Source organism: Sorex araneus, chromosome 1 (genome assembly GCF_027595985.1).
Source record: "Sorex araneus isolate mSorAra2 chromosome 1, mSorAra2.pri, whole genome shotgun sequence".
In the NCBI taxonomy this organism is placed as follows: Eukaryota; Metazoa; Chordata; class Mammalia; order Eulipotyphla; family Soricidae; genus Sorex; species Sorex araneus.
This window is the reverse complement of record NC_073302.1, coordinates 157,057,867-157,082,897: the sequence shown is the minus strand read 5'-3', so window position 1 is coordinate 157,082,897 and position 25,031 is coordinate 157,057,867. Positions and strand designations below refer to the sequence as shown.

At 42.2% G+C, this 25,031-nt stretch overlaps 1 protein-coding gene and 1 pseudogene across 1 annotated transcript in view; one reads left to right on the top strand and one right to left on the bottom strand.

Annotated features, from left to right (window-relative positions):
* THBS4 (thrombospondin 4) overlaps positions 1-25,031 on the bottom strand; it is a 52,553-nt gene that overhangs the window by 11,496 nt on the left and 16,026 nt on the right. The window contains exons 3-13 of the mRNA XM_004613153.2: positions 18,028-18,275; positions 14,818-14,926; positions 14,213-14,295; positions 13,874-13,925; positions 13,466-13,668; positions 11,153-11,290; positions 8,101-8,169; positions 5,911-6,063; positions 1,409-1,513; positions 752-859; positions 329-488 (exon numbers count right to left, since the gene is read on the bottom strand). Of these exons, the coding sequence (XP_004613210.2) occupies positions 329-488; positions 752-859; positions 1,409-1,513; positions 5,911-6,063; positions 8,101-8,169; positions 11,153-11,290; positions 13,466-13,668; positions 13,874-13,925; positions 14,213-14,295; positions 14,818-14,926; positions 18,028-18,275 (1,428 nt within the window). The remainder of the gene's footprint in view (positions 1-328; positions 489-751; positions 860-1,408; positions 1,514-5,910; positions 6,064-8,100; positions 8,170-11,152; positions 11,291-13,465; positions 13,669-13,873; positions 13,926-14,212; positions 14,296-14,817; positions 14,927-18,027; positions 18,276-25,031) is intronic.
* Positions 16,028-16,166, top strand: LOC129401130 (U2 spliceosomal RNA; annotated as a pseudogene).

Below are 25,031 nucleotides of genomic sequence, written 5' to 3'. Positions count from 1 at the left end.
CTCAAGGCCCTGTCACTTAATTCTGTTACTGGGTCTCTCTTGAAAAGGATGGGGAGAAGATGATAGTCCAGGAGACAGGTACTGGCCGTACAAAGATACAGCTAAAAAAGATTCTGACCACATTTCTGACAATGAGGTAGAAGATCAGAAACACCCTAGGGTGATTAAATAAGGCAGTGGGCTCTGACGTCTCCTTCCACAGAAATAAGTGAACCCCAGTTAGCAACCTGGAACTTCCGGGTTAGTGAATCTATTCCTATTCCTCACAGAGAAGAAGAACCCATGGACAAAGGAATTTCCAATAAAAGCCAAAGCAAGACAAACCCACCATCTCCATCCATGTCATCATCACAGGCGTCACCTCTCCCATCCCCATCAGTATCTCTCTGGTCGTTATTGAGGACAGTGCGACAGTTATCACAGGCATCCCCAAAGATGTCTTTGTCGCTGTTCCTTTGGTCCACATTGTGAGTCAGCACACAGTTGTCCTAAAAGATCAGAAGAGCAAACATGGAGGGTGCTGGCCAACCCCCACTGTCATGAGCAGTTAGAATGCAGGGGTTCCAACTTTGTCAGTTTTTCACTTTAAATATCTGAGAACCTTAAAATTAAAAAAAATTGTAGTGCCATGGGAATGCAGGCACAAACATTTGAGGTGATAAATAGACATTGCTGATTTCAGAGATTTTCCCTTACGCCTCCCCTTGTCCCCTACACCCTGGTCACTCTCGAGTGCTCCCACACCAGGCACCTGCTCATTTAGGATCCCATCTCCATCTGCATCCTCGTCACAAGCATCTCCAATGCCATCTCCATCTGCATCTTCCTGGCCAGAATTTGGCACATACTTGCAGTTGTCCTAAGGGAGAAAAGAAAATTCAGGGAAAATTAAAAGAAAAAAAATAGAAAATGCAGAGAAACAACTATCTTCATTTTTTCCAGCTTTCTTGAGGTCTAACTAACAAAAAGAATGATAAGCTACTGAAAATGTTCAGAGTGATGATTTGACAATGAGTACATATTACAAAAAGATGTCTCCATTAGTTTAATGCATATTGTGTTAATAACATCAGGGTAATCTATCCCCCACTTATTTACCCCATCCTTTTTGTGAGAACATTTAAGTTCTACTCTCAGAGCAAATTTCAATTATACAAGTGCAATCAGTCATATCACCACATTATACATTACTCAGACTTTATTCATCTTAGGTAGCTGAAAATTTGTAGACAATTCCTCACTCCTCCTATTTCTCCTATCCCCATCAACATCCATCAAAATCAGAACCCATTTGTGACCTCCAGATTGTCTGTATTCCGGCTGCATTTGAGATATTGCTAATTAAAAAGGAAATTTTAGATGAATATAAAAATAATGTCAGTGTTTCCTCCCCACTTATCCTTCTTACCTTCTTGCAGTTCCTGGAAGAGCATGGTAGTTCTTCATCGGGGTAACTGTCAATGTCCACATCCTTACCACAGACATAGCCGTCACCAGCCCAGCCAATTCCACACTGCAAAAGGAAAAAGCCATGAGAAGCCTGGGAAGCTGAGTCTGCCAGAGATCAGCCGGGGACAAAGGCTTCTCTCTCATGGGTACATTCCTAGACAGAGAACCGAGAGCCCCCAAACCTGCTTGGGAATGACTTAAAAATGAAACTTATTTTTGAGTAGTCTCACAGTTCCAAGTGCAAGAAGTACAAGGGAGATATAGTGAAAACTCTCCACTCCTCAAGCAATCTGGTGATTCACTCTTATGTAAACTTTTAAAAATTCTGTGTAGAGAAGTAAACAATCATTCTTTGTCCTTTAACACAATGGGGAGCATATATATATATATAGATACAGACATATATATATATATATATTCACTGTTCTGCATCCTTATTTTTTTTTTAAAAGAATCAACACTACATCTTGGAGCTCTTTCCATCTCACTTCACTCAAGCTACTTTAATAGCCACACATTTATCATACATAAGGTTAAGTATAACAACAAGTCTCACAATGGAGATGTTACTGGTGCCCGCTTGAGCAAATCGATGAACAATGGGATGACAGTGCAGTGCTACAGTGCTAAGGTTAAGTATGTATGGGCCTTAATTTACTCAGTCTTTTGACAGTCGTCATGGTTTTAGAATCTTTTTCTACGGCAAACAAGGCTGCAACAAATGCATTCTGCTCATGTATTATTCTCTTAGCACAGTGAGTCCTGGATCAAAGGATTTGTAATTTTGAGCTATTGTCAAGCTGGTTTTTGTATGATTGTCCAATTTCTTCTCCTGGTGGAAATAAATGAGTGAATAAGTAGACTGGCTTCTGAGCAGTTTTATCACTCTGGAAACATAGTAACACAAGAGTTTTATAAATAATTTCCATCAAAGGAAGATTCTTCTGAGTTATTTTATTTTTCTCTCCCACTTTATTCAAACACCAATGTTTACAAAGTTGTTCATGATGACTTCTTACAGGCATTAAGTATTCCAGCACCAATCCCACCACTATTGTCACCTTCTCTCCAGCATTGTCTCCTTTTGCCCAATCACCAGAGCCATTTTATTTCTAAGTATCCTATCACCACTGGTCACTGAAAATAAGCCAACACTCTTGCCCATGCTCAGGGGGACCATATGGGATGCCTGGGGTTGAGCCTGGATCTTCGATGTGCAAGGCAAGGCCCACTGTATCATCACTCCAGGCCCTCAACTGTACTTGTCTACTATATGGGTTCAGGAATCAACAGCCTAAGGTCTCTGTACTGGGACTTGGAGTCAAGTTTGTCCCAGTCCAATATATATATATATTTTGTTGTTTGTTTGTTCTTTTTATTTGCTTTTCTACCACTGAGAAAAAGTGATAGCACAGTGGGTAGGGCGTTTGCATTGCACATGGCTGACCCGGGTTCGATTTCTCCATCCCCCTCGGAAAGCCCAGCAAGCTACCGAGAATATCTCACCCGCATGTATGGCAGAGCCTGGCAAGCTACTCGTGGCATATTCGATATGCCAAAAACAGTAAGAACAAGTCTCACAATGGAGACATTACTGTGCCTGCTTGAGCAAATTGAAGAGCAACGGGATGACAGTGATACAGTGATACAGTGACTTATTTGCTTAATATGCATTTTTGAGTTCTTCTCCAGATTGCTCAAGCCTGAAGAGTGATGGACAAAACAAAGAGAAAGGAAATCTGTCAGTAAGTGGTGTTCGGGGTGTGAGGTGGTAGGTGGAGTTCTGCCGAGAAGCAGGAGAAGCAGGCAGAGCAACAGAAGGAACTTGGGGGAAGGGAAGGACCGGGATCCAGAAGGCGGGGGAGGAAAAGCTGACCTGTGAAAAGCATAAAATGAGAGAGGGAGAAAGTATCTGAGGAGCAGCCAGGGGAAGAGAAACGTCATGTGACTGGTCTTGCTCATGGAAATAAGGTGATTTAAGACCTGTAACTTCCTCAGCAGCAGTCTGCCTGCTCTCTGTCATCTGCACTCTTTTTCTGCAACCGGAGACTTCTGGGCAGGATTCCGAAGACCTCTCCCCCAAGTACTACCTCATTTCCACTTAATTGCTTCAGCAAGGCCTTCCGAAGGTCTGGCAATCTCAGTTATGGGTACGGTCCTTGGCTCATTTTAATGAAGAAAAAATTTCCTCTAGGAACAAATTCATTTTTAATGAGCCAGTTTTCTGGAAGATTAAATTATTTTAGTAGTCATACCAAGTGTATTAATCCTGTCCCATCTGTCGTTGTGCCTTATTAAGAATTCAAAAACATATGAGGAGTCCATTCACCCGCTATCTCAGAGATGTCATCAATTTGTTCACAGAAAATAAAGATTTAAACACAGGTATGTACTAGCTTCTGAATGGCAGTCAACACACCCAGCCACTGGGCTTAGGGGAGTGGCCAGTCTCCCCTCACTCTAAGTTCCTGCAGCAGAACTTTCTTGTGGTGTTGTGGAGAGGGATGTCATTATATTGATTTCTTTCACTTATATTTCATTCTTCCCACTTTTTGATTTTAATTCTTCTTTGTGACTTGCTTGTCAAAAAATTTCATGAATCTAAAGAAATGAAGCCCAAATCTGAGAAATAGGATTAGAAAGATATTATAGAGGGTAGCACTGTAGCACTGTCATCTTGCTGTTCATTGATTTGCTTGAGTGGGCATCAGTAATGTCTTCATTGTGAGACTTTTAAAAAAATTTATTTATTTTTTAATTAGTGATTCACCGTGAGGGTACAGTTACAGATTTTTGTGCTTATGTTTCCCTCATACAATGTTCGAGAACTCATCCCTCCACCAGTGCCCATTCTCCACCACCAATGAACCCAGTATCCCTCCCACCCCCCCTGTCCAATCCTTCCAACCCCACCCCGCCTCTGTGGCAGGGCATTCCCTTTTGTTCTCTCTCTCTCCTTTTGGGTGTTGTGGTTTGCAATAGTGGTATTGAGTGGCCATCGTCTTCAGTCTCTAGTGTACTTTCAGCACGCACCTCCTTTCTCGAGTGGGTTCTCCAACCACATTTTACTTGGTGCTCTCTTCTCTATCTGAGCTGCCTTTTCCCCCAGCATGTGAGGCTGGCTTCCAAGCCATGGAGCCAACCTCCTGGTACTTATTTCTATTATTCTTGGGTGTTAGACTCCTTGTTGTTACTGTTTTTGGCATATCAAATATGCCACGGGGAGCTTGCCAAGCTCTGACACATAGGCGGGATATTCTCGGTAGCTTGCTGGGCTCTCCAAGAGGGATGGAGAAATCGAACCCAGGTTGGCTGTGTGCAAGGCAAACGCCCTACCTGCTGTGCTATCGCTCCAGTCCATTATATTGAAGGTAAGGTACTTCAAACACCAGCACTCCGTATGCTTCCTGAGAACTGCTAAGGGTCACTCCTGAGCACAGAGCTGGGAACTGTCCCTGAGCACTGTTAGGTGTGTTTACAGAGAACCAAAATGTGAACAAGCAAAATAAAATAAATCTGAGGTCTCAAGATGGTGTGAGTGTGTGTGTGTGTGTGTGTGTGTGTGTGTGTGTAATCTCCCAGTGTCCACCTCACCACTCAGAAGCAACAACCATGGATCCGAAGGGCCAGAGGGCTTGCCAGGAAGGAGGCGAAAGGAGTTGACACTCAGTGGCCAGAATCCCCGAGGCTTCTGGGGCCCAGGATTTGAGAAATTATAAGAGGAGCTTGCCTACGTTAGCAAGGACCATGACACATCCCCTGGGCATGAGAGCCCAGTGGAGGGAGATCAGGCACACCCTTCTACCCATTCCCTCCCCGCCTCACCCCGTCCCAAGACAGACAGACAGACAGACAGACAGACAAACAGACAGACAGACAGACAGACAGACACACACACACTTCTGGGAAGGCATGGTCACAGAGCTGTTGCTGAGTCTGGGTAAAGGTAGACTTAGGAAATGGTTCCTCGGCCCCCTCACACTCATCTGAGGGTGACAGAAGTTTCTCTGAGGGTTTGCAAGAGCCACTGTGACCTACCTCCTAGAGTATTTATTAGCACAGATCTGGAAACTGCTCATCTTGAGGGTGAAATGGCAGCAGCATGCAGATGTTTACATGCAGGAAGACAATTTAGTACATGGAAGGGGTGGGGGCGGGGAGGAAGGGGGCACAACTTTGCCTTCCTGACAGCCATTTCTTGGGTGTCCCATAAAGAGCACTGGAGCTGGAGCCCTGTCCTGAGGCTCCCAATGGGAATGGTGTCAGTACCTGGCTGGGAGGGAGCAGAAAGGTGCCAGACACCCTGCTCACTGCTCCTGACCCTATTCCTGCTAAGCTCACCGTTTAAGTGGCCCACGATGTTTTTCTTTTTAAGGACCCTGACCATGAATCAGGCAGACACTGGAGGAAGCGAGGCTTCCAATGCAACAGGGAAGAATGACAAAGGGGCACGCCACTCACCACGCAGGTCACGTCACCATGCCTCTCTTCGATGCACTGTGCGTTCACGCTGCAGGGATTCAGTTCTGGATTTCTGCAGTTTCTTTCACTCTTGCAACCCCTGGTCTGGTCTCCAGTATATCCTGGTTTACACGGCCCACAGCGATAGGATCCCTGCAAGCAGCAGAGAGGACATGAGCCAAGGGCTGGCGCTGAGAGCAAAGGCTCTAAGATGAGATTTTGTTTTTTGTTTGGGGGCCATACCTGGGGGATTGGGTGCAGGTTCAGGGGTTTACTCCAGGACTGTGTTTAATTTTATATATGCTCATGATGTTGAGATGAAATGAGATCCATCGTGGGTGCAGGTGTGAGTGTGGGTGACACCACCATGAGGCCGGAAACCGTGGCCAGCCCTCAAGACATAAAGGACGAGAACTACAGGCCCAAGAAGCAGCATGGTGAGCTAGTGTCATGGTCTGCCCACTCTCCTGTGGAGAGCAGAGGAGGAAGGGCTGAGGTGTCAGTGGAGTCCTCGGAGGTGGAGAATGGGGTCTGGTGACAGGGACGTGGTTCGATTAAAAGTTAGAAGTTAAAAATAATAACAGCTGAGGACAAAGTGGGTGCCCAGAGAAATGTCGTCTTTGCCCCAAGCATCCTGATGAGGCAGGCTGGTGGGAGGCAGCCTGGCAGGGGGGCTGGGATGACCTGCTGTGAAGGACACCCATGCACAGCACAAGCTGAAGGAGTCATTTTCATCCCAGAACACTCTCCTAACGTGCCACATCCCAAGGACGAATTTCAGTCACCCTTTTATCCCCCATCTATCTGCTTAGCTGAGCTGCTGCATTTCACCAGTTTTCTTCATTGCTTCTTAAGTTCACCTTTCTAGGCAGTTACACTACCCGCTTTTCTCCTTCCCGGTGACATTAGCTAATTTCTTCGATCCCCGTGTCTCCCACATCTATTTCTGCAGAATAGATTTGACCTGGGAAAAAGGTGTAGGGAAGCAATATCCCGACCTGTTTCTAGGAGGCAAAGAACAGTGTTTAAGAACACAAACAGGCTCTTCCTGGAAATTCTAGGAGAGGGGTGTGTGTGTGTGTGTGTGTGTGTGTGTGTGTGTGTGTGTGTGACCGATCTTAGCCCAAGTTGCTTAACCTTTCTTTTAATTTGCTTAACATCATTTTCTTCACCTGTAAATGGGGGATAATAATCATGCCCACTGGTAGAGGTCTCTTCTGATATTTATGAAATGCTTTTACATATAAAATAACAGGGAGCCTAGAGCATAGATGACTTTTCAGGGGACAATTAGTTAAGTTAGAATGGTCAGACATGGAAGCAGTAGTTCTTTCTTGGTAATCTACTAGGCTATCTCTATCATTCTGGACACAGCTGACAAGAACTTTCAGATACAGAACTCTTGTCTGAATGTTTAAATTTGGTGAGTGCTAAGGATTTAATTTAATGCCAACAATTTTTGAAAAGTTTTATAAAAATAATAAAAAATAATCTTTGTGAGTTAACAGTGAAATGAATATTTAAAATACTGACCTGTTAATTAAGACACAGCAGTGATTTATATTTTTAAAAATTGTGGTAAGATCTTATTCAAGAACTATTTATCTAGGGCCCTAACATTGAAGCTTTGATATAAACCAAAGAACAGACTTGGCCCTTAAAGAATAAGGATTCTTATACTAAAAATTAATTATAGAATCACTCATACAATGGACTCTGAACAATGTAGGAACTGGTTGTATGAACTCCCTATGCAGTGGAAAATCCACATAGACCTTTTCAATTGCTGCAAACTTAAATTCTGCTAGCTTGCTCTTGATAGGAAGTCTTACTGATAAGAATAAATTAACATATTATGTATATTATGTATAGTAACATGTTATTATTAAAATAAAGTAAGCTAGAGAAAAAATCATAAGAGAAAATGAGTTTGCTTACAGCATTATACTGTTTATCAATACAAGTAAGTTTAAATTTTCTATTTACAAGAATGTTTGCACACAAGTGGGTCATTGCAGTTCGAACCCATATTGTTAAAAAAGGCAACTGTATATTTAAAACCCTTTCTGTTTGAAATTTTTGTCCCCATCTTGCCAATCAAAGATATTTCGTCCATAGGTTCTACATGTGTTTTGAGTTATGATCTATAAACATATACTTGTTGGAATAACAGGTTGAAAAACCACTTACCAAAGTGTTAATACAGATAGAATTTGGAACACATGCTCCATTTCGACACTCATCAATATCATTGCAGACCTGCAGCAGAAAAGTTTAAAAAGACTCTGTTTAAATAGAAATGTGTTGCATTAAAGAAAAAGAAAAGAAAAAAATGATGGCACACTTCCCTTTTTGGGGTTAGGAATATATTTTGTGTGCATTGAAGATAAAAGAATTTTAGGGAGAGAAAGAATCAGAATATCATTTTACTTCTTTTTCTTTTTCTTTTGTTTTTTTGGCCACACTTGGCAATGCTCAGGAGGCTCTGTACTTAGGGATTACTCCTGGAAGTGCTTGGGGGACCAAATGAGATGCCTAGAATAGAACCTGGGTTGGCATCATGCAGAGAAGGTGCCCACCTGCTGTATTATCTCTCCAGCCCCCTCAGAGGATCACTTTAACTATCTTCCTTTGTTCATACAGGTCTGTACCAAACTAATTTCAAGGAACAGTTATCTACCTGGGATTTAAATTTGTTCAGTAAAGACAACTTGCTGCAATGAATCCATTGCACACCTTTTAAAATCAGAGAATCTTCTTTATCCTGCTTGAATTCTATCTTTTTTCAATTCTGGAAATTTCTCAGCTTCCTTTGACTCCTATTCTTCGGAGCTGCAGTTAAAAAAAATTCAACTTTTCCATTCATCTATTCTTTTATTTCTGACTCTATACATTCACTCACATTTTTTTATATCTTTGTTTCTGTGTCTATTCTGAGTGATTTCCCTGGGCCTACTTGCCAATACATAAATTTCCTATTAGCTATTTTTCTAATCTATTGAGTTTTTGATGCCAATTGAATCAGTTCTATTGGGCACTTTGTTAACTTTCCCCACCCCCCATTCTTTAATCAGGACATCTGTTATATTTCCTTGTGGTAGCTTCCTCATATAAACTGCTATTTTTGTTTATAAGCATATCCACACGGACACTACTTTTATTAGTGGGCTTAAGGGGCCAAATTCACACAAAGATATGGCTTTGACATATTAAAGTCCTGGGGCTTTACTGCCAAGGGACCCTTTTTATGTTAAGTTTTTTTGTTTATTTAGTTTTGGGGCCACATCTGGCGATGCTCAGGGCTCTGCACTCAGGAATCACTCCTGCATGATTCTGGGGGTCATATGGGGTGCTGGGGATCGGACCTGTGTGGGCTGTGTGAATTTGTGGGAACAAATTCCCTACCTGCTTTACTATCTCTCCAGCCCCAACTTTTCTGCTTTGTATTTCAGCATAGTATGCTCATAAAACATATCTGGTGTCTCTCTGACTCCAGCCCATGGCACTTGTCATTTCTCACTGGTTATGGGGGTTGCCTCAGTCACTCTTGCTGGTTTGTGATTTCACTCTGCTCCTCTCTTTGAAGAACTCTGAAGAGATTAGCTATAATACCCACAATATGCCCTTACACAGATCTTCACCCTCCCACACTGGCAAAGATTCCGGTAAAATCAAAATTGCAGCACAGGTTGCTTAAGAGAATTAAGAACCTGAGTCTCCTCATGGTAGGAGCCTGGACTAATAGTGGAGTTGGCAGCACACCCAGGTGCCATGCTTCCTTTCTCCATGGCACATGGTGCCTCCTGGTCTTTAAGGATTTGCAGGGAAGTGGTTTTCATGGAGTCTGGAGGACACCCCAAGTGAAACCTTAGTCATCCTGCTGACTTGTTCCCCTCACAGGCTGATGAGTGAACAAGATACAGAGCAAGCCCCCAACTCATTTCTTGGTAAGACAATATAATTTGTTGTTAAAATTGAATATGACTTTGCCTCCAGCCAACTGTATTGGTGGAAACTCACAGAGAAGTGTTCCTTACTGGCTTACATAAAACTCCTCTGTTTCATTTTGCCTTGATCCTGGAGACACTCTCTTTAGAGGAGTGGAAAGAAAACTTTGGGTCATCACTCTAATGGCTTCTTGTCATTCCTAACTGTCTGGCTTGCCTTTTTTTTTTTCTAGCCTAAAAAATGATGCCCTCTAGAATCCTTTGATAGGCAGCAAGGAAATAATGAACCCATGTCCTTCTTCAAAGCAAATAATTTCCCTAAGGTAGTAAAATATATTTATAGTCCAACCATTTTTTAAAGGCTGAAAACATCAAAAAGAATTTCACAGTCAGTCAGTTAAATAATGACCAGGATAGAGTAGAACACTTGGAAATAAATGGACACTGTCACAAAGTGCTTGAGTACTTATGGCAATTTATAGCTCATATAAGGAGGGTGGGTTTCCTCAGGGGATAATTTCTACTCTTGATATCCTCTCATCTTTAACATAGCATCTGATGGGCAACAAAGACTACAAAAGTGACCTAATTTTTCCAAGCTTTTATTTGTTTCCCTGATTCTCAAAACTTACTGTGCAGGACAAACTGTTCAATGGCTTGCCACCAAATAAGGCTAAGCCTGAAATCAAGTCCCATCGGTAGTTCATTGGTACTACTCTTTTCAGTGAGTAGTATCCCATTTAGTATTGTAGTGGTTTAGGTGCCAGGGATCAAGACCAAGGTCTTAGACATGTAAAGTATGGGTTCTACCATCAAATCACATATTCAGCCTCCACTGTTTTTCTAGTACTACTTTGTACTCTGTCAACCAATTAAACAACATCCTTTCCCACAGGACACCATGGTATTTCTTCCACATGCCTCTGGCGGCTCCAGTAGGTTCAGGTTATACTGAGTGAGGAGATGTTTTTCTTTTGGAAAAATTAAGGTAAAAATTAAAAAAGTAGAAAGAGTTCTGGGCTTGAGCGACAGCACAGCAAGTAGGGCGTTTGCCTTGCACGCAGCCGACTCGAGTTCGCTTCCTCCACCCCTCTCAGAGAGCCTGGCAAGCTACCGAGAGTCTCTCGCTTGCCCGGCAGAGCCTGGCAAGCTACCCGTGGAGTGTTCGATATGCCAAAAACAGTAACAACAAGTGTCACAGTGGAGACGTTACTGGTGCCCGCTCGAGCAAATCGATGAGCAATGGGATGACAGTGACAGTGACAGTAACAGAAAGAGTTCTAACTTCACCCCACCTGCTTATTCGACTTGGCAAAATTGATTCCAACACCCTGCACCACTGGGCCTGTGAAGCCCACTGGGCAGGCCTCGCATCTGAAGCCAGGAGCCAAATTCACACAGCGCACACCTGGGTAGCAGGGATGGTATTTGCACTGGAAAAAAATAATTATTTATTAGTCACCTGAAGAAAATACTCACAGACTTTCATTCATCTGTTTTCATATTCTTGTTTATTTACCATTCATTCTTCAGTAGGAAAATGATAAAAAGGAAAAAAAAGGTTCCAATTTCATATTTATCCAGTAAGTATCTGACCCACACAATCTGGGGGTGCCTTTTAGTTGGCTTTGAGGGTATCAAGGAATAATGGCACAGCGAGTTGAAAAGCATACTTGATGTGAACTATTCTAGTTCCCAGTGTAAGTTCCCCGATAGTTTAACTTGGTCTTAAAATCTATACCCAAACACAAAAACAGTGATTAAAATAACTGTATGCACACCAATGTTCACAGCAGCTCTTACAACAATAACCAAGATGTGAAAGCAACAGAAAAGTCCAACAACTGATGAATGGAAAAAGAAGTTGTAGTACATATACCTAATGCTGTTACTAGAAAAAAATAAATTCATGCAGTTTGTGGCAGTTTAGATAGGATTGGAGAGCATCATGCTGAGTGAAATAAGCCAGAGGCAGAAGGACAAATAAAGGATCATCTTGCTCATCTGTGGAATAAGAGAAACAAACCAAAGGTATGGACAATATCAACGATAAACTTCAGAGACTAGCATACAGACCCGAGAGTGCCAGGTCCCGAAGAGGAAGGTGGGGAACAAAGAGGCTGCTGGGAAATAACCTGGGAACAACAGTGGAGGGTCTGGGACACATGAGGTGTCATGGGAGGGAACAGCGTGCAGCAAAACCATAATTGTAATGAAATAAATAATAAGGGCAGGAAATAAAAGGGGAGGAACATTGGACTAGAGTGGGCACAGGGATGGTGTCAGGGTAGGCAGTAACCTTATACAACAATACCAGAAACCTGAGCACTATTGTAACCCTATTACCTGAATTATCATGCAATTGTTTTAAAATTTAAAAACATTAAAATTAAAGAAAAATGTCCATGAAAGCATAAAGGTTGTAGACTGCTTGTTAGCTGGCTGTTAGATGAGTCCAAAGGTGTTCTGAACCAACTACTCAAAGTCAGAGCCAAGGCAGTTGTTCCTTCAGGAAGCTGTGACCCATCATGGTCTGTGCCTCTCCATGCCCAATGAAGGCAATGACTGTTCCAGGGCATTTGGAATCCAGGATATTGGTTTTGATTCTTTTTTTTTCATTCTTGCCACTTCAACTAATGTAAAAAACATGAACATATCCTGCCCTTTCAGGAGAAGGAAAATTCCAGCTCACAGATAAAAACCAGATGTGGTTCTATGAGATGTGCACAGATGTTTCTCCAATTGAGGGATTACTGGAAATGATCTTAATTGTTGACTACCCAGGAAGGTAATCAGCCACCTCAAGCCTGCAGAAGGAAGGTGCAAGGTGTAGGAGTAGGAGTCTGTGTGTGTGTATGTGTGTGTGTGTGTGTGTGTGTGTGTGTGTGCTCGCACACACTCATACACACACGCCGGGACTTGTGAGAGTGGATGTGCTTGCCTGCTTGTGCATGTACCTTGTGCTCTACATTTCTCTTTCCAGCTATTATCTGGGAAAGGCCACATTTGGGGAGCAGCCTCTCTCCCTCTCATGAATATTGGGGTCCAACTACTGACTGCATAATCCTAGTTTTGAAACTGTCTACGTCATTCCCCAGCTGGCAAATAGCCTCTATTTTCTCTATGTTTCTCTCTGGTTCCATCCCATGGCATACATCATTTCTCATTGGATATGGGGTCAGAACCACTCTTTTTGGATTAGACTTTGTTCTGCTCCTCTATTGAAAGAAGTCTGAAGAGATCAGCTGAACCCCCTACAATACAGCCTTACACAGATCTTCACCCTCCCAAACTGGCAATGGAAAAATTAAAACTCTAATACAGATTGCTTAAGAGAATTGAAAACCCAAATCTATCACTGCGGCAACCTGAACCAACTGAGAGGAGCTGGCAATACAAAGAACTATTTGAAAGATTGTACACCCCGGTGTCATGCCTCTTTCCTCATAGTGCCTCACTGTCTCTACGGACCTTCGGGGAAGTCATTTTCATGGAGTCTGGAGGACTCCCCACGTCATCCCTTAGTCATCTTGCTGGCTTTCTTTTCGCAAATTGATGAATAAGAAAGATAGTGAGGGAGCCCCTGCTCAGTCTAGTTGAACATTTACCTCATCGACATCAGAACAAGTGATTCCATTTCCGGTGTAGCCCTCAGGGCAGGGCCCACACTGAAAACCATCTCTGGTGTTGGTACATCGGACCCCACGGAAACATGAGTTGGAATCACATCGGCGTACGAGGGGAGCTGGGGGAGAAGGAGGTCCCGGGGGCACCAGGGTGTTTGGTGTTGGAGACTGAAAGCTGAGAGGACCTAAGAGAAAAATCTTATAAGTCACAGGTTTATTCCCCAAGAAAACGTATCTGATTCTAAATGAAATCTGTTTTCTCAGTGAATGTCCTCCCTCTTACTCTGTGTCCAACCTCCAGAAACCCCAGCTAAAACCACTGCACTCTCTGCCCTTCAGCAGTCTGCACCGCTTGTCCACCTCAGAGCCAGTTACTAGAAAAGCACTTACCGCAAGCCTGGCATTCAGCGACGGTGTTTCGCAAAAATGATGTTTCCTTGACCTTTAGAAATGGGAAGGGGGGAAAAAAGGAGTTTCTGAATATATAATCCAGGAATGAAAGACTCCATGGGTAGCAATCTGCTAAACGCTTATTAAAGGAGTGCTGAAATAGTACTCAGTGCTTTGGTGAATGCATGTCCGTCACGGCTTGTCCCCATTCCCAGAGTCCTTCTGGCAGGGCCCTGGTGGGGGCTGTGCTGAGCCTCTGCCAGCTGCCCACTATGCTAGTGCCTGCGGATAACTCCTCTGAGAGGCTGGGGCATCCCGATACCAGGTCCTGGTGGTTACCTGCTGTCTTAGGAGATCCTTCACCTCACCCAGCAACTGGTTCAGTTGTGTCATTTGCCCCAAAAACTGTCGATTAAAGTCCCCTGGAGAAAGAGTAAAGATAAGAGCATTTAGCCAGCTACTAATTCAGGAATGGGGACAGCAAGGTACATCCAGCAGCACTTGGAGAACTATGCAGTCTGGGGATCAGACCTCAGCCTCCCATAAGCAAAGCATGTGCGTTAGCCTGTTGCGTTGTCTCTCTCCCCAACTCAGTGACAGTTATTTTTAGAGTGACTCCAAACAAATAACTCTTAAAAATATACATTATAGGAATTTGAATTGGGGCCACAGATTTCATTAAAAATCAAAAGATCATGAAACCACTAACCAGTTAGTACAAACTCCTATCCATTTTATAATAACCAGAAATGCACTTAGATATGTTCCTTATGAGAAAATAAGTAAAAGTCCAACCCCTGAGCGGGGGCACTTGATTTCTGGAGATGTACTGGGAAGGGCTGCCCTGCCAAAGGTCCCCTTTAGTGGCAAGACTCAGCCCACTCAGGGGCCGGAAAGTTTGTGTAGATGAAGTGGGAGGGGGGAAACAGTGCCACAGTCCTCACCTGTGCTTGTGGCGGCAAGGGGCTCACTCTGCTGCAGGAAACAGTCTTGCAGGCTGGCCACCTGGATCAGCGAGCCTCTCACCACCAGCTTCAGCTCTTCCAAGAAGTCCTGGAAGAAACCACATTCATACCACACGTTGCTGACACCAAGTGAGAGCCAACACAGAGTTTTTACAATGGCCAATGGCTCGGTCCTGTATCCTTGGATCCAGAGGTTTTTCATAATTTTGTGGGTATGCATTTTTCCAAAAGCTGGCAAATCAGCCATTCAACGGGAGCAAATCTGCAAGTAGCCAGGAGTCTAGAAAAATGCTGACGCTCAACTGGTCTGAGAATTCATGGCCGTGGCTCTGAGAAGAGCAAAAAAGCTGATTTTCTTCTTCCTAAATGAGAGACTTTTGTGGCAGGGAACTCTTAAACATTGCCTGGAATTTGTTTTTAGCTTTAAGCATGTCATAAGCAAGACACATAGCCCTATTAATTCATTAGTTTTATTTATTGCTTCCCAAGTGGTGTTCACAAGGCCCTGGGTCCCCACTAGTGATTCTCACCATCCAGGCTGAAGGTTCTATGCAAGAACCAGAGGATACAATCTGCTCAGTGGACTGGACACCTCCAGGGCTATAGTGGAGGTGCTTGCTTGGGGGAACCTGGTAGTGCCAGAAATCAATCCTGGGTTGTATTATTTCTGCTTTATTGTCTCATAGATTACAATTTTAAACAATTTTAATAATGTCTAGGATCTTGCTTTTATAAAGTCACTGATTTTCTTGGGCTATGGGAATAAACAGACTGTACATTCTATGATTATGAAGTACTTGATAATTTATTTTCACATTACTGATGCTATTAATCATTCATCATTAGTCATAATCTCAATATCCTCACTCCTTTATTTTGTCATTTTTATTGGTATTCCTCATTATATAGAACACAGCCCACAAAATTCCTTCTCCTTTCAGAAATGAGCATGCTATAAGGTCTAGCTAAGGTGTATGAAATCTGTACTAGATAGCAGGAATAATGTTAGAGACTAAATTATAACCACTAACAGGGCCATGAATATTTTCAACCACCACAGAATCCTTACTACCTGGAAAGTGTCCCTTCGTTGATTAACTGCCTGATTTAATAAGTAGGTGACTAAGACAGAAGGGCTGTGGTCCATCCTTATAGTCTAAGGAGGTCCAATTTAAAAATAATTAATGTGATCGCTTCTCGGCCTTTTGGCTAAGATCAAGTGTAGTAAAAATAATTAATGTTTATTTATTTTTTGCATGTGTATCAATATTATCACTTTATGTGTGCAGAGATGCTATACCACGCCCAGCACCAGAGTGCCAACATCGCTCTACCATCCCTTCTCTTAGCATCCTCAGGTCACAATTCACTTGACCTCATCTCAGTATTTGTTTCCACTGGGCAATTACAACTTTGGAGAAAATTGCAATGCATAGAGTTTCTCACCAGCTTGTCATAAATGACTTCAAATAAGTTATGAATGTATTTATTTGGTAGTGGAACCTAATTTCAGACTTGGTGACCAAATTTTTGACTGTATTCTGATGACTCGGGCTACTCTGGGGATTCAGAAATAAAGTTTAATATATTTATCTATTTATTAATTTATTCTCTATAAATCTCCACTACCTACACCTACAAATATGTGCAAAAATAATAATAAGCAAACAAAAAAAGCACTCTGAGAATTTAACTTGCTTGGAATTTCTACTTAAAAATGCTGCTTCTTCTGAAGCACAAAATTCAACTATTAGGTTCACGGTTTTTATGTTATTATCTGAAACTGCTTAGCATTTCTCTGTGTAATGGAAATGATCACTAACACTCTGTTTCCACACAAAGGACTCAGAGCAGCTTGTGACAAAATCACATATAATAAAATATAATTGGGAAGTAAGGATTGCAACATCAAAGACAGCAATGTTAGAGACCACAACAGACGAACATTGTTACCGATGTTGACACTGGCTTCCAAATCAGATAGAATCCAGGAACTATGACCAGTTGTAATTATTGGAAAGGAAAAAGAATACTAGTTCTCCAAAGGAAAAAATGGCTTTTCCTCGGAAAAAGCTTCAAAATAAATGTGTCAATTTCTATAGTATTTGCAAATGATACAGTAATAAAACCATGCCATCATATCACCAACCGATAGCCCCCCACTTTTTTTTTGGCTTTTTGGATCATACCCAGTGATGCTCAGTGGTTACTACTCCTGGCTCTACACTGAGGAATTACTCCTGACAGTGTTCGGGGAACCATATGAGATGCCGGGAATCAAACCCGGGTTAGCTACATGCAAGGCAAACACCATCTCCACTATACTACTGCTATAGTGCACTGAAAGGCTTTTTTTGTCATTAACATTTGGGGCACACTAGGCAGTTCTTGGGTGTTATTCCTGTCCCTGCACTCAGATATCACTCCTGGTGGGCTTAAAGGGCTATATGGGGTGCCTGGGATTGAATCTGGGTTGTCCATTCTGCAAGGCCCTTGCCCTACCCACTGTACTATCACTCCAGTCCAGGATTTTTAAAGTCACAAGGGACTAAGTTGGCAATAGGTCCTTCATGTCGGGGATGTTCTGATAAGACCTGTGGAAAATGTTATTCCTGGTGCTTGATTTTCCAGTTTCCAAACATTCATTTAAAAATTTTCATTACAATAAAAATAACATTATGAAAGATTAGAAATATGTTATTTTTTCCCAAAGATAGTTGGTTTTAATTTTTCTCTCCAACTTTATTCTTAGAGCCAAAAAGTCTTCATTTATCATCTAATGCAGAAATACCAGGTTTTATCTTCCCATTACCATTTATATTTTATATCTGGATATATTCTGAATGCTGATATTTGAGAAAGAGCATGATTTTAAATCAGGTAGACAAAGTGTTCTGTGGAGATTTTGCTATTGTGGTGCTGGGGACTGAACCCCATGCATGCAAGGCAAGTGAGTATTTTACCAACGAGTCATCCCCAGCCATTACCAATATAGGGAAAAACAGTGATGCTTAGGCATCATCCCTACAGATACCATTTGGCCTAGGTGGGGTCCTTTGTTGGGTTTTTACACTCTGTACATGATTGTAATATACAGCCATAATCTCACTGCCTCTGAGCCCCAGTCCTTCTGAGTTCTGAGCTCTGGCATCCTGATTTTTCACTGCAGAATGGACTGTGGATTCCTACCTGTGCTTTCCTTTGAAAAGTTCTTAATTCCAGGGCTCCGGCACCTTGAGAGAGGCCAGAAAAAGCTCTGGGGAGGCTGTGGATGGAGTCCACTTGGGTACAGTCCACGTAGAGATCTACAGAACCGGGCCCTCGCTGCAAATTGCTCAGTCTCAGGAGGATGCGATGCCGCCGGCCGTCGGCCAGCTGCAGGTTGTTGAACACCACCAAGTGGATCTTCCCATCATTCTTCAGGTAGCGGAGAATGGCTGGAACCAAGCATAGTGAATGATAATGAGTGACTGGTGAATGAGAGCCCCAAAGGAAAAGGGCAGTTCTGTGTGGGCACAGCCTCTGGAGTCCTAAGACTATGTCTCCAGGGTGTGGGGAGATGCAGACACAGTCAGGGGCATGAATATTATGAATACTCAACATCTTGTGTGCCAGACTTCTTCGTTCTCGGCACTAGCAGCCCACTCTCTTGCTGAGGGCTGATTCGTGCTGCTGGAGAAATAGTGAGTGGCAAATATGAAAACACACACACACACACACACACACACACACACACACACACAGAGCCCAGCTTCAGATAGAAATGCATACACTGAGTCAGCAGAGCCCGTCCAAAGTCAGATGATATCCAAGCCCTTCAGGGCATGAATTCATTAGTTCTCCAGACACTCACTGAGTACTGCCATGGGGCCGGTGCCACCCTTCGTGACATTAAACACTTCATTTCTACTCATGGAAACCCTGTGAAATTGAAATCAATAAAGATGAGGAAAGTGTAACTCCAAGAAGTGAGGAACTTGCTCAAGGACATAGCAATGGCAGAACTACAATATGAAACCTGGTGTGATTTATTCCATGACTAACAGAATGTTAGGCACGGAAAGGCCTGCGTGAGCACAGAGTGAATCAAGTGTAAGTCAGCATATTGCATCTCAGCAACCCATCCTTAAATTCAATGATGCTCTGAGAATCAAAAGTATCCATGGCTGCCAGGAGGGAGACTCCTCACTTTATTTTCTGTTTGCTTTTCCTATGTAGGTAGCTATTTATTAAGCTCACTAAATAAAAATTCATCTCAATTTTAAAAAATCCTGGCTTGCCTTGTATTTTACTACTGTCAAGGATTTACTAAATTCTGAAGTACAATAAAGTCTGTTCTTGGAAGGAAAAGCTTTTGGGAGTGAAGTCCATGGGGTGAAAATAAAGACTATTTATTGCGACAAAGACTAAAGTAATTTTCTTGAAGGGCATAGACAGACTACTAAGAATGCCTCTGGGTACCACCCCTAAACCCAAACGCATCACCAGGAACAAGGTCAGAAGCTGACAGCAAATTCTGCTGGATAATTGATGTAGTAGACACATCTCTGCAGTTCCAAAGGTCAGGACCAAAGTCTTCAGCTACATTAGTTTATGACAGTTTAAAATTGGTAAAACTTTTCTGGGGGACAACATAGTGATGTGCATCAGAGCTTTAAACATATGTATATACACACACACAAACACACATATATATATATATTATCCTATACACAGAAAAGTCACTTCTAGAAATTAAAACCAAGAAAATAATAGTTTTAAATTCATAATATATGAGTTTGCATGGGTTGGAGCGATAGTACAGTGTTTGGGTGTTCGCCTTTCATGAGGCCGACCTGAGTTCGATTCCTCCGCCCCTCTCGGAGAGCCCGGCAAGCTACCGAGAGTATCGAGCCCGCACGTCAGAGCCTGGCAAGCTACCCGTGTGTATTCAATATGCCAAAAACAGTAACAATAAGTCTCTCAATGAGAGATGTTACTGCTGCCCGCTCAAACAAATTGATGAGCAATGGGATAACAGTGACAGTAACATTAACAGTGATGAGTTTGCATGTCTGTTTCAGAACTATTGTAACAAACACTCAAATAAGACAAGTGAGAGGGAGTGCTCTCTCCCTCTCTCTCAAATTTTGGGATAGGTAAAATGGGATACTGTAGAGTTTGGGAATGTGACTTGGTGGTATATCACTTGCATTGTACGTGTGAGACTCTGGGTTCAATTCCTGAGACCACCAAAAAAAAATCCACCACCATAAAATGAAATATTGTGGATGTGGAGTATCTGTGTATTAAAACCACAGAGCATCATTCTAGTATTATGTTGAATAGAAAAAGGTCAAGACCCTTGACCTTTTTGTTTAATATGAGTCAAGACCCTTTTAGTTTAAAAATATGTGTACACATGTAATAAACATATAGGAAATTAGAATAAAATATATCAACATATCAGTATAATTGGATTATATATTTATTTCCTTCTGCTCATCTTTATTATCTAATCTTTCTATAAAACATGCACATTAAGCTACTCCCCATAACAAAAACATTAATTAAAAAATATATGTGCACATCTATGTTCATTGCAGTGCTTAATACAATAGACAGGATATAGAAAAACCCCAAATGTCTAACAAAAGATTAATAAATAAATTTTGACATATAATCAATAGAATATTATGCAGCCATAAGAAACTATGAAATCATACAGTTCACTGCAACATAGATGAATTTGAAGGATACTGTGTTAAATGAATTAATTCTGAGGGAGATGGACAAATACCATATGATCTCATCATCTGAGGAATATAGAGGCACTAATCAAGAGAATAGATAATATTGTGCAATCCTTGGCCTTGAATTACAGAACTGTTTACCAAGAAACTGAGGAGGTGGTGGGAAGGAATGAAGATGGGACTAGAGGTGACACAGAGACAGTGATGGAGACTCATGGACACTTTGCTGGTGGTAGGATGCAGTAACTGTGCATACCATAAGTTTTAACACTATTGTAACAATATTATCTAAACCACAGTTAAAATTAAAAAAATTAATTCTATAATACAAAAATGTAAACAAGAAATGCATGAGACACAGGTAACCAGACTGTGCTACTGTCTATTTGTATGGTTTGCAGCATGATTCAGACTGTCTTTCCTCAGGAATTTTCCTAGGGGGTGGAAGCCCGCATGGTGCTGTCCCAGAGCCAGTCAGGAATACTTGCTTGTGTTGCTTTAAACCTGAAGGACATGTTGGAAAGCTTTCCTAAATTAGACTAGCTTCAGTTCCCCACCCCTACTCCCTGAGGACCTGTGCCCTTCCATGTCACCATGACCTGAGAGGACCAATGGTGTACAGGAGCTGGGAGGGAGATGATGAGCCAAGCCCAAGTGCTGATCTGCTCTTCCATCTACGTGGTCACTACTCTAGGCTCACTGGGGGAAAAGAATCAGGCAAATGTCGGGCAAGACACACCAGCTAGAGAGCCTTTCTCTGAAAGGACAGTATTATGTTTCCTGAAGGAGAGTTCCTCCCTTTCTTCCTTCCTCCCTTCCTTCCTCCCTCCCTCTCTCCTATCCTCCCTTCCTCCCTCCTTCTCTCTCTCTCTCTTTCTCTCTCTCTCTCTCTCTCTAAGGTACTCAGGCTCTTTTTTCATCACTTATGGAGGTGCTAAGGTGATATAACATGGGTTTGTCGTGTATAACATGGTGCCTTATCTGCTATCTATCTCTCTGATTATAGGGTTTCTAACATTACATTACTATAACCTGGTATTGAGGAGAAAGAAAATAGCAGGAAATAAGAAAAATTGACACAAGTAGAAATTATTGAGGTAGATTAAAAATGGAATACAACAGAATTCTGACTGCTTGAATACTGTTGAGAACTTATAATCGTAGCTGCACCGTAGGAAACTAGAGGTATATAGAGTACCCCCAAAGAAAGGGAAATCATACCCAAACATGTTATAATGCAGTTTTTAAAAACTTTGACTTATTTTTCAGAGCAATTTTGCAAAAAATGGGATTTTCACAGGCCAACAAAAACACCACTCAGACAACCATGCTTCTATTCAGTCAGAGCCAGGTACACTCTCTATCTTCTGATTCTTGTTAAGGCCGTAACCTCTGCTTCATATGGTAACAGTTTAAGAGGATACACATAATGGATTAAGTCAAGTGATCCTGGTTTTCCTCCCCAACCTTAGATTTCTGTGAAATTCAAGGAAACATTTTCCTGGGCATATTGCCTGCTTTAAGCAGACCTTCCAAAGCATGTGGGCCATGATTTATTTCTGAGCCTGAGTAGCTAAGTTTCATTTTATTAGTAGTATCTAATGGAGTACTTTATATCTAACAGGTGCAAACTTAATGTGGTGAGTATGAACTTCAGAGAATCATCTGATGATGGCAGTCAAAGTTTCTCACATAAAATTTTAGAGAGTGACAATTCAACACATTGCAGGTAGCAAACTGCACTACTGTGCTCATGCTGTCGCGTTAGGAGATTCTGTACTTCCACCTTTCCTGACGTGGCAAAGCAATGCCAAGATGACAAATTCTTAATGCTCCTAAATCTTGTGACAATACCAAGAGGAAAACAAGGGAAAGAGGAATCATGAAAACTTCCATCTTCACAGCATCCTTTAGCAGAAAAGTTATCAAGTGTGCTGACATTTACCATTTGTCATACTTGAGTTAATAACACTCATTTCTCTTACAGCTTCCTTTTTTAATTTTTTATTGTGCATTCCTTACTTCACTACTTTTACACTGATTTTTCTCTTCAGAGCAGTTCTGACTACCCCAGAGGGCAGACAGGCACCTACTTGGGAAACTCAACATTTTCACATGAGCCATTCCAAGGGTAGGCCCCACAGACATGCTGCCTGCTGGGGGAAGTTTCCTGACAGGGAGAATCCTGTGTGGGAGAGAACAGGCACAGTTCCCAATTCCCTTCCTCTCTCCTGCCCTACTTTTTGGGGGCTCACCTTGTCCTATCTTAGTAACAACCCCCCTGCATCACCCCACCCCCACCCCAATACACACACAACACAGAGCAGAGGGAAGCAAAACGCACTAACAGGACAGTAAATTAGATAATCACTTCCCCCTCCAGGATGTGTGAGAGCCATTCCTTGTTCCTCAGGGAGGGAGAACCACACCTCTGTCCATCACCACCCTGGGTGTGGACATTCAGGAGAAACACGCTCCCAGTACAACTCTTGTTTCTTCAGCTGTGGCACATTCAGTTCTCTTGCATTCCCTCTCTGAAACAAGCTTGGTGATGTCAGTGGGTTCTGGGGTCTGGCTGATTGAACTGAAAGCTGTAGGTCTTCTAGTGGAGATTCTGCTTCTCTTTTCCATCTCTGGCTTTCTGGCAAATTCCTAGCGATAGCACAGTGGGTAAGGCATTTGCCTTGCTTGAAGCCGACCCAGGTTCAATTCCTCCATCCCTCTCGGAGAGCCCAGCAAGCTACTGAGAGTATCTCACCTGCACGGTGGAGCCTGGCAAGCTACCTGTGCTGTATTCGATATGCCAAAAACAGTAACATCAAGTCTCACAATGGAGATGTTACTGTTGCCTGCTCGAGCAAATAAATGAACAATGGGATGACAGTGACAGTGACAGTGACATTCCCATGAAGGAATATGCTACACCGTTTTCCCAGACTGGAAGCTTGAACATCATTCAGGACTGGGCTCTCAAGGAATTGTCTTCTCACCATAATAGGCAAGAAGAACATGAAATCCTCACAGGCACCCTTGTGGTTGCTAAATAAAGTCTGAATGCCTTATCCTAGACTTGGCTCCTACTTCTTCACCCCTCAATGCTTGGGTCAGGTTTTCATCCTTCTATCATTTCCTCCAGCTTCCCTCATTCTCTTCTTTCTGCATTAAAGATTCTCCTCTCTAACACCACCACCACATATCTAGAGATCCAACTCAAATTTAGCCCATTCCCAATCACCCCATGGATGACTCTCGCTCATTCATGTGCCCATGATGCTTTCTCAGGTTTTTCCTAGGTTTACTTCTTCAGAATTCACTGTTGTAAATCCAGTTATGGTTTAGATACTTCACAGCTCTGAAGTATCTGGGCTGAACCTGCATTTCTCAAACTAGTCAGTGAAGTGAAGAAAAGCTCTCCTTCATGCTTCATTATGATTTTAGCAGAATTCATGTAAGAATATGTGAGCTGTAGGTTAAAGTTAAGTAGTAAATTAGTAAAGTTATTTTATGTTTATAAGAAAGATTGTAAACTAGTAGAAACTGCTGTCCATTTCTTGTTAATTTTCCATTTACTATAGCATCTGAGATCACCAAAACAAACTACTTATTGAATGAAAAAAATAGATGAGAGTATTCACGTGCTCACTCTATTCTTTTCATTTATTTATTTATTTATTTTTTTGTTTTTATTTTGGGTCACAGTGACAAAGCTCAGGACCATATGGGATGCTGGGAATCGAACCTGACTCAGGTGCAAGCAAGGCAAACACCTTACCTCCTGTACTATCTCTCCAGTCCCCACTGTATTGCTTTTAAACCTAGAATATTATATGTGTAGAAGCAGTTTATACTCAGTTATTAATAATAAATACTGATTTGTTTCTTTCTAAGCTTTGCATTTTTGTGTGCTTGGCAGTTTTTCATTTATCTTGGATTGAGGGGGTAAATTCGGTCATATCCAGGGGGTAGTCTGGGGCTATTCACAACTCAGGAGTGACCCGTGGTGTTTTTCTGGGGACCACATGTGGTGCCAGAGACTAAACCCGTGTCAGTTGCATCCAAAGCAATCACCTTACCTCCTGTACTTCCTTTGTGGCCCAATGTTCTTGATACTTTGGAGCCTGATTTTAAGACTAGATTCCCATGCCTGGGTACCAGTCCTACATTAGGCACCATATTGCCCAATCTGAGTAAAGACCTCCTTAGAAAATGTCAGGACATGAAACAGTAAGCCCACACTATGAAGAGTGCAAATAGTGCTGAGGAAAGATTTTTTCATGAAGAGCCCTTGAAAAGTGGACCTGGTAGTCAAAAATGTTGAGATGCATCGAATGTCAAAGCAATTAAGCAGTGTGTTAGCTTTAAAGAACTGGAAATGATAATATTTTGTCTGCTCAGCCAAAGGAGTTTAGAATGGCTGTCCTGGAGACAGCCCATTTGGGAAGGTAGTCCGAGGCTTTCTGC